The sequence below is a fragment of the Metarhizium album genome (genome assembly GCF_000804445.1).
Source record: "Metarhizium album ARSEF 1941 chromosome Unknown scaffold_40, whole genome shotgun sequence".
Lineage (NCBI taxonomy): Eukaryota > Fungi > Ascomycota > Sordariomycetes > Hypocreales > Clavicipitaceae > Metarhizium > Metarhizium album.
In genome coordinates this window covers 157,407-167,522 of record NW_024467614.1, presented here as the reverse complement: position 1 = coordinate 167,522, position 10,116 = coordinate 157,407, and the positions used below count along the sequence as shown (strand labels likewise).

The following is a 10,116-nucleotide window of genomic DNA, read 5'->3' as shown; positions in this document are numbered from 1 at the left end:
TCATAACTCAAGCTCCTACGGAGTACCTACTTGTAAAAGCTGTCGCATCCCTCTTTCTCTCCCCCATCTGCATTGATCATTGATTCTCCTCAGTCGTCATCTTCCTCTCGCATTATTCTACGTGGCCCATCGACTTGGGACTGCGGGCTGGCCATTCGCAGTGCTAAAATCCCATATTGTCCTGGAGTTCCCTTTGTTTGTTATCCGCTGCAACCCCTACGGCGGGCATACTTTGCAAAACGACTTGAAAACACGGTCAAACCATACTCGCTCGCTCGCCTACTTGCTCACCCACTCACCAGAGTCACCACTCACTCACCTGATTTGCCCTTATCTGCTTGGCTGGCCGTTGCCGGCGGCGTCCCCACACACAATTTATACCGACCGCCAAGACAGGATTAGGACTGACACCGGGTGCGGGCTTCAAACTTGCACTCAGACATCCACCCGCCCATCCCGTTCAGGCCATCGATCCTCGACTTCAAACTTTCCATCCTCCCTCCCTCCTTCTCTTATCTGTCTTTAGGTCAGTCGCTCACCGCACATCAATCATCACGCTGGCACTTTTTTTTTCCCTCAAAGAAAATATTACCTCGCCATCTGCGCGCCAGCCGCCCGTACCGTACATAATCCGTGCCTCGTTGCGCCCTCGCCTGCTAAAATAGCCGTTGGATTGTGCCGTTTCGTCCCTTATCAGCAAGGGTTGTGTTCTGCATTGCACGTTTGGCCGCTCCTGCAGCCCACGTCGACGCACCTCAACGTTATCTCCAGACGACGCTGCCTGCAGCACGCCTTCGGTTCGCCTTCGGTTCGCCGTCTTCCCGCATTCGCTTCCAGATTAGGTCTCCTCGACCGTCCTCGACCATCGATTGCGCCTTGTCCGTCAAAACCATCTTTCATCGTCTGGCCCATCTCATTTATCGTCCGCGGTATCCATGACTTGCTGATCCTGTTGTCCGAAAACCACACCCTTAGCGGCGTCTCTTCTGCGTCTGCAACCCGCCGACACAGCTGCCCCTTGTTACAATGGCCGCCGTGCTGTCCTCCGAGGAAAGAAGCTATTTTTCATCGTCGCTGCGTCGCTCACAATCCCAGACTAATTTCGGACACAACCCGTCGTCGTTTCGGCGGTCAACGCCTACGCAGCAAATATCCCCTCCGCTCAAGCCGCCATCTAGCAAGGTCTACACCGATTCGGACCTTTCCTCAGCACCCTCTTCTCCTTCCGCTATCCAGGCCGAATTTACCGATGTTTCCTTTCCCTCCACCCCCGCGAGCAACGTGTCAATATCTTCCGACTTTGATGAATCATTGGGAATAGACGAGAGCCCCGAAGACAACTTCAGCTTACCCCTGCTCTCGCAGGAAAAGTTCTTTCTGCAACCAAATTTCCAGAGCGATGACACTCTGGAGCCACCGCCGAGCCCGAGGACGGGTCATTCATACACAGTCTCTCCCTCGGAGCCCGAGGTTTCTCTTGGGGCATTTGGTCCCGACACACCCGACGTGACCGAGCATGCTGAAGACGACACAGCAGTGTCAAGTAGGCCATCCCGGCAAGTCGACTACCTATCCCATGATTGGAAAGAGGAGGATATCTGGTCATCCTGGAGGTATATCTGCTCCAAAAGAGGCGAATTCGCCAACAGCGCTAGATTGGAAAACGCCTCTTGGAGGACTTGGACGAAGGCTAGGAACAATCTCAAGACCATCTCACCCGAGGAACTGAACTGGTGTGTAAACAGCCCCTCCAAGCCCCTTGCTCCCTTCTCTCCAGTCATTCTCGTGCGCTAAGCAGTGGCGTGTTACAGGTTAAAAGATTGTGACGTTACTTGGCTCTACGGTCCTCTGCAGTGTGGTCCCAAGAATGTGAATCCAACGGGCACAGAACCGTCAAGTGTGACACTGTCAAAAAACGATTCACTCGTCAACCTCAACAAAAAGCCTATCCTGAAGAAGAGGAGCATGTCTGAAGTCATGTTACAAAGGTCTCTTGTGTCGGCATCTTTGTTGAAACAGGCTACAGCGGCGGTTCAAGCTCAAGAAACCCGAGGTGTCTTGAAGTATGGTGCAGACAAGTCCAACGCCGAGTACTATGTAGCCTACCCTCTGTCCGTCCGAAGAGGAAGTCAAGGTACCGGCAGCTCCGTTGCAGCTTCAACAGACTCGTCAAATATTTCCTCCCCTTTCCCCGAGCGCAAGCATATCCACTTCAACGAACAGGTAGAGCAGTGTATTGCTATCGACGTCAAAGATGATGACGAGGAGGATTATGCTCGTGGTGGGATTGGTGAGGACAGCGACTCCGACGATGGTGGCGTCATGATGAAGCGAGTCAGATCCAAGAAGCGTGACCCTACATCCAAGAAGCGGAATAAGAAGCATGCCAATGCCGACGGCAAGATCATCGCCAAATTGCCGTCGACCACGCTGAAATATCGAGCCGACACGCCGGAACCGCGAGAGACAGCCATGAAGCACAGCACAGGGGTCTACAGGAGCCCAACATTATCACCCTCGTCATCTCAGGAAACTCTTCGACCCGCGAAGCAGTCATCAAGATTTTTCTTTGGCGAGGAAGACGACAATGATGATGATGACGGCTATAGCGACGAGACCCTTGTGGCCACCTCGGGCTGGCGATCTCCACCGGGGGGCGCAGCAGGTGTAAGCGTTCACCGGTCGTCTTCTTCGGGGAGTCTGTCGGACGAGCCAGCTGGCATGCGCCGTACTGCGTCGGGCATGTTCATGCCCTGCGATGAAGGCGAGGTTCCGAACGGCGACGGCCTCATAGGCCGAGTTATCGACACCGTCAACACGGCGCGGGACATTGCGCATGTGATTTGGAATGTTGGGTGGAGGAAATGAGGAGATGACGTTTTGCAGTCTGATGATGCCCTTGTGAAAACAGCGGCGTTGAGGCATAATGCACGACTTGCGTGTGTCTATTATTGGACAAACGGCCATTCCTTTGCTTTTTCCTTGGCAACGAGCCATCAACCGATACCCACAAGGTCTCACAGCAACAATCCTGACTATTACTATTTTAATTGCTTCGGATAGCCATGCCCGGTGGCGAGGTTTTCTGCCGTCAACTTTTATTTTCATCTCCGCCCTCTGCCTCGCAGGTCCTACCGGTTGACTCTTGAGGTTGGACGGTCGTTAATGCCGGGCGCCTGAAGCGCATACCACGTGGCACGAGCGGAACGATGGCGGCGTGCTGTGAAGGCCATTGCGCTCTTTGGATGGTCACCAAACAACTCGGGTTCGCTGAGGCGACTCGGCCTCGGAATACGCTGATAATGACGACTTGACGTTTCTGTTCATTTTTTCTTGGCTACAACATTTACACACGCTCATCTGTTGATACGACTTGTTCTTATTAGACGTTTTCTCTGTCGTCCTTTGGTTCTGGTTGTTTGTTTTGTAATGTTCAATGTTTTTCCGCCGCTGGTATTTGTTTCTCTTCAGATCCACTAGATCAATCATTCTGGCAAGCAAACAAAGACGGACGGACACACAGGGGGCAGGAGAGACAACCAGGTACATTGACCAAGGCTGGGGATCAACAGCACTGGCTGGCGTATTCTTTTGTTATTTTGGGGCTTTTTGCGACGAGAAAGCCTTTGTGTTTTTCACTAATTGGGACATTGGTCATGATATCTTCTCCTCTTGTTCCTCCTGCGTGGGATGGGGATCATGGCGAGGGCATGTATGTAAAAGGGGACAACATTATTTTTTTTTGGAGATGTTTTGAGCGGCGCGGGGCATCATGGATGGCGAAAAAAACATATAGGACGGAAGTTTGAACAGGGCATATAACTAGTACATGGAAGTGATTTGGTGCGTGTCATGAAACCGAGTCAGTATCGTTTGTGGAGGGCGACGTGGTTGGTGCCGGCGTCTCGCGACGGGTGTGACGACCCGAGACAGGTAGGCAGCCGCTTCATGTGTGCCGTCGACAGGGCTCGTCTCTCGACTCAATCACGATCCTCGGTACTCTCGAGTCGGGAAGCAACTCGCCCACAGTCCATTGGAGCAGGCAGATAGATACGTGGTGTACTGCACGTCCCAGGGACGGGGACCCGGGGACCCGAGGAGCCCAGGGACACATGCAAAGTCTCCGACTGACGGGCAAGACCTGGCGGGCCCTCGTGGCGTTTTGGGGACCCCGGATCGCCCGCCTGGCTCCAACAAAGGGGTTACTTACGATGGCGAGGGGTCGCATGGCCCCGAGTTGACGCTTCTTTGGCCTCGAAAGGGTGGCGAACTGGGGGGGATCGCTGGGTGGGGCTCCTCCGGGGATGGAAGGAGCCGTGGGGCAAAAGGGCAAGTGCCGAAGTAGCACGCACGTAAGTTACATTCCGAGTACAGTAAACTAGGTCTATAACGATAACCTTCGTGAGCAATTTTTCATCGTTATAACCCGACTACAGGGATTATATCGTTAAGATGCGACTACTCTTTTAGGAAAGAGCCCTACTTTTGTTAGTAGATAAGGCTGATAAGGCCTAATAAGGCTTGATAAGGGATTTTAGGGGGGGTAAAGTAGTGTGTAATTATAAACTTACATATATTAATAAGCAATATTTACGAGAAAAATCGCTATAGGTAAGAAGTCACTTTTATATATATAATATATAGAAAAGGTACTTCACGCCTAGGCGTGTGTGCCGAATCGCTATAGCAGGGGATCGTTATAAACCTGCTTTACTGTACGTGCGTACGTACAGTAAGTTACACGTGCGGCTGGGTTGGTTGGTCTGACTAAAGTTTGGGAGACTTGATGCGGACATTGCCGCCTGGATCCGCGCAGTACGGCTGAATTGAATTTTCTGGCTTTTTGTTTATTTACCTTTTTTTTTTCTTTTTTTTCTTCACCAGGGAGGAAACAGACTAGCCGGCAGGCAGGCAGCAGCAGGCTTGTCCCATAGTCCAGAGCCCTGACTGAGGAGGGCACCGGACGTAGGCCCTCGTGGTCCCGCCCGGATTGGTTGGTGAGGAACGCCCTGGTCATGAATGTTGGACGAGAGCAGCCACGCGGGAGAGGGAGCAGCTCGGGCAGTCAAGTTTACATGACTAGATATCACTGATATAATGTACACTCACGTCGTCTTGACAATGAGGTCGCATGGGTCCCGGTGCCCTGAGCAGCGGGTTGCGGCGTCGTCGTCGTCGCCTCCAATGGAGCCAAACCGGCGCACCGGGTTGCATAGCAGTGGTTGACGCTGATTTTGGTGATTTACGAGGAGCCCATGCGAGGTGTGGTGTCCGCGACGGCACCAGCAGGCGCAGTGTTGCCGGAGCCGAGAGGCTGCTGGCCGCCGAGGCATCTGAGCGCCTTGACCAGAATCTGTCTCGAGTGCACATTCACATCCACCAGCTCGACTTCGAACTCATCGCCGGCGTGAATGTCCCTGACGAGACGGCACCCGTTCAGCCCGGCAACGTCCATGGCGGCGCTCAGGTCAAACATGTCGAGGCGGCCCAGTAGGCCCTGGCGCCCGCGTGAACTGACGGTGAAGCGAAGCGTGCGCGGTGCCTTGTCCTCGAAGCGCCACGCTCGAACCAGCGCAATCAGAATCCAGTCTACCGTGCCGCGGGAGACTGTCTTGGCCATTCTTTCGCGCATGAACAGGAGTGGGAGGGTGGTTCTTAGCGATGCGGTCGAGAATGGGAGAATGTCGTCCAACGCGTCGCTTGTTGCGTCGATCCGTCGCTGCACTTTCCTTTCATACGCTAGCGCCGCGTGTATCTGCCAGTGCACGAGGAGATCGGAGAACCTTCGCAGCGGGGACGTTGCCTTTGCATACATGTCCACCCCTAGAAGGAAATATGGCCCGGGCTCTGATGAGATTTGGATTCCTCCCGTCAGTCTTGACAGCTCTTGTCGGTGAGTGGCTGACGGCTCGATGCCTTGGTTGATCAGCGGATAAACCTCCTTTGTGGCAAAGTTGAGTGCTGCCTCCAAGTTTTCTGCCGACTTGACGTCCTTGCGATATGGAATGGGAATCCCGCGGTCCGAACACCAGCGTGCCGCAATTTCTCCCGCGAGGACCATCGTGTTGGACACGACAGAACACCCGGTAAACAACTCCGTGCCGACTTTGATGTATGGGTCCGGCGGAAATGACGTAGCTCCCTGCGTAGCCCCAGCTTCCGGTATTGCGTCGTGGAAACACACCTGAACCGATGGTCGTGGGAAAAAGTATGGCCATGCCCCCTTTGATAACCTCTTTTGTTTGATCGATTCGGCGAGGCGATAAAGAGTCAGTATGTCCTCCTGACTTGATCCGTCCAATTCTTGTACAGATGTCATGTTGCGCTCAGGGGCTGCGGTCGAGGCATCCGGGGGCGTTCCCACCTCGAGGCTGTTGTAGCCTGTGGCAAACGGCGGCGTTTGCTCGCCGCAGAACTCGGCCACATCTTTGGGATCCAGATAGGTGACTTCCCCTAGCGTGCTGGGCTCAACTCGATAATCGAGGACATCGCCTGCGTCGCTGACTTTTGCGCTAAACGTTAACGCTGGACAGCCAGGTCCAAGTGAATACTGCTGTACCAAGCTCTCTGACTTGTAGTCTTTGGAATCATCCTCCCCCAACTCCGATGGTAGCATCGCCTGGAAGTGTCCGGGAAGGTAGATGTTCTCTGGAATCAGCTCCATGAACCTCCCGAGCTCCGAGTCGGGTTGAATGGCTGACGCTGGGTCTGCCACGTGCACGTGAATCCAAAACTCGCCAGGCTGATCCGTACGCTCCAGTGAAACACCATCATCGATGATCATTGTGGAAGGGGCATCGATGCAGAATATTCGCGAACCAGTCCTCATCTTTCTGCTGCCTTCTGCAATGTCAGGCCGTGTAGACTTGAGCAGGTCTTGAGGTTTCGGACGACTAATGCCGCCACCTCTGGCAATAGTAGTTCCTGGAAAACGAACCCTGTATCGAGAAGCAATTTCCCACGGTGCGATGACCCCAATTTCCTGGAGAAACGTCCAAGCAGTGCTCTGATCGAGGGTGGCATTGTCATAGAGGCACAATGACCGAAGAATGAGTGCGCCGTAAGAATGAAACCGGGATCCAGCGCCGAACAAATCGTAGCTCGCCCACCACTCTAGGAACGAAATCACGTCTTTGCTGACGGGGGACCAGTCCACCTTGGGTAGCGTCACGCTGGGCGATGTTTTCAATATCCCATGCGGAGTCCATTCCCGGGTCTGACGGCTGTGATAAACGGCCTCCCTCGCTTGGATGACAAATCTTCCCAAAGCAATTTCTTCCAATTCACTGTCATTGAGCGGCCGCGATTTCTTCGCACTCGAATCTGTGTATTGGCGTACCCAAGCCGCAACTTTGGCTGCGACGTGCGCGTGGTTTTGGGGAAACACTTCGAACAAGTGATCACGCCGGTGACAGTCTGCCGAAGGGCTCAATGGACTGAATGCAATGTCACTGCGGGACAAGGCCGTGTGCACAGCGTACAAAGCTGGTGGAGAAAAGCCATCTTCCCCTTTGAGGTTTTCCGGAAGTAACATGTCTGCGATTTCGAACAGGCTGAGATACTTGACACGTCGTGCGCTGGACAGCAGCTCACGGGCACCGTCAAGCTTGGCCATGTTCCCTTGATAAATTTCCTCGGAAGTCGTCCTGAATTTCGTCATTTTAGTAATGAGATGGACGCCGTCTTGCCTCAAGGGCCCTTTGTCGTCGTTGCGTAATTCGTCAAAGTGCTCGGGAGTACCATCCTTGGGAATCTTGGCCAGTACAGACTGCATTTCCGGAGGCGTTACGAAGTTGGAAACTGTGAAGAGTGGCGAATACCCCATGCTTGTGATCCATTTCCCATTGAGGGCATAAAAATGGTTCCTATCACCGAAGTAGCCAAGGTATATCGCGAACATGGGAACCCGAGAAGCTTGTTGTCTGACAAACCAATAAGTCAAAGATTGCAGCAGGACGAGGGGCAATTTGAACCTACATGAGCTCTACCAAGTCTCCAGGGCTTCTAGAGTCAGAGCCTACAATGGACGCCTCTGCGCTGTCGTTTGTAGGTCCTTCGCTACTCATGTCGGTCGTGCTTCGAGCGGTCGATCGTAACTGGTCGAATTCAGACGACCCCGTCGACTGCGTCCGGCTGATATTATTGACAATTCTTGCATCGATGCAAGCATCCGAAGGCATGGCTCGCGTGCCAACGTTTTCGTTCTCCATCATCCATCGTCGAAGGCGTTCGCGTATCGGTAGGTTTCCGATGGCCTCTGCATCGGCAGCACTGCTTCGTCCATCGTTCGGCGGGTTAGGGATGCGGTGATTTCCACAGGGCGTCGAGCTCTGCGTCGTAGCGAGTTTCTACGGACGTGGGAGATGTGTAAGTACTGTGCGGGATACATGTTCCGTTGGACATCTTTTTTGAGTACTAACTCTATGTGACGCTTGATTACTGGTATGTGCATTTACGTGTCCCGCCAGAACAGGACGCGTTTCCCTCGGGGAGATGGCACGGCGAGCTAGACAGTTCCAACATGCGTATGGCTGTCTCGAGTGCCGTATCATGGCGCTAGCTGGTTGAGTTGGATGCCGGAGGAGAGAGCTCTTAAACAACTTCATCCATCACGCCGCGCTCGACCATGGAGAGAAAATCTGCTAGACTCCACATCCGTCGGAGCATTCGAGGAAGCCAGGTCGGGCTTAGCGCCAGTGTCGCCCTGGCCCCTCGATCTCACGTGCTCCATCATGACACTACCGATTCGCCGGCCGTTGATGAGCCATCTGCTTTTGTCGATAATCCTCGATTTGCTTGCACAATTCGATCAACGTCGATTCCATCTCGGACTGGCTTGATCGGGCTTTCCTGCTTCCAGCTATTGAAGAGAAAAGTTGACTAATCATCCGGAGATTTTTTGCGCATGGATGGTGTTTTGGACAGGGCAAACGAGCGGGCGGTGGTTCCCCATGGCCAGTCAATAGTAAATACTTTTTTACGCACAGCCATGCTGGCAGTCAATTACAGCGAGGGTGTTGCTCAAGGTGGGCGAGGACGCAGACGGTCCACAGAGTGAGTGCAAGGCCAGCGCGCACAGCGAAGCACAAGGCCGCGTTATAGTATTCAGGTACGGAGTACGGAGTACGGAGTACATGTTGGCGATTACTGTGCATCACATGATCTTCTGGTGCCAAACAATTAATTGTCTCGAGCGACTCCGAGAACCTGGCGAAAAGCAGGAGCCTCAAAACAGCTCAACAATAAACTGAGACAAAATCATGACGGTCTTTTACTAGGCTTATTGCCGCGTCTCATTACATTCTACAGACGGCGATAGATCTTGGAACACCAGATTACGCCGCTCCACATTCCGATGCCTCTCCATGAGCCTCGCGCGATACGATGCCAAGGTGCCTCGGGCGAAGCACACGACGCAGCAGCGACACGGCGGCGGAACGAAGCGACGACAACAAACATGGCCTCGCTTTGAGTCGTATTGGCCCATGAGCCACCCATGTGTGGTTGATTGCATTCGCGTCAATGCCGCATGTGGTCATACCGAGTACGAAGTCGACTCTGCCCACCGTCGAGAAGTTTGTAGGTTGGGTACGGAGTACGGAGTACGACCTCCCATAAATTAAAGCCAACGCCTGGCACGGCCGAGAGCTGGGGGCGTACCCATCTTGACCGACAAGTCCATGTGGGAAGCCATGGCCCATGAGTCCAGTAGGCCTGACGCCCCTTTTGGCAGAAAGGGGAGAGAGACTGGGGGGCGTGCCTGGAAATGAAAGCCAAGACCAGACCAGACTGACGAGGCAGTCTCTGGTAAAAAGAATAAAAAAAAAAGTACAGTAAACCAGGTCTATAACGATATCCCTCGTGAGGCTTTTTTCATCGTCATATAGCGACTATCGTTAAGGTGCGACTTTTGTAGGGCTTGTACTTTTTATTGCATTTACTAGGGAATTACACCTAAGGATGTTATAAAGTATATATTAAGAGAAAGCAGCAAAATTTAGCCCCACTATAAGGAGATCCAGCCCTATTATAAGAAGTCCCAGCCCTTAAAAGTAGGGCCTTATAACGATAAAATGTATAGTAACTAAGCAAAAAGTTAACAATATTGTTAGTAAT

At 53.0% G+C, this 10,116-nt stretch overlaps 2 protein-coding genes across 2 annotated transcripts; one reads left to right on the top strand and one right to left on the bottom strand.

The window, feature by feature from the left end:
- Positions 1-1,026: 1,026 nt before the first annotated feature.
- On the top strand, positions 1,027-2,868 carry MAM_08010 (HEX2 protein-like protein; the record flags this gene model as incomplete). Its single annotated transcript, XM_040826808.1, has 2 exons — positions 1,027-1,785; positions 1,855-2,868. 2 exons carry the CDS (start codon positions 1,027-1,029, stop codon positions 2,866-2,868), a joined length of 1,773 nt encoding a protein of 590 aa, XP_040675236.1.
- A 2,374-nt stretch (positions 2,869-5,242) lies between these two features.
- MAM_08009 (Mitochondrial protein cyt-4) lies at positions 5,243-8,180 on the bottom strand (the record flags this gene model as incomplete). Its single annotated transcript, XM_040826807.1, has 2 exons — positions 5,243-7,922; positions 7,978-8,180. The coding sequence occupies 2 exons, from the start codon at positions 8,178-8,180 to the stop codon at positions 5,243-5,245; spliced, it is 2,883 nt and encodes a 960-aa protein (XP_040675235.1).
- Positions 8,181-10,116: the final 1,936 nt, after the last annotated feature.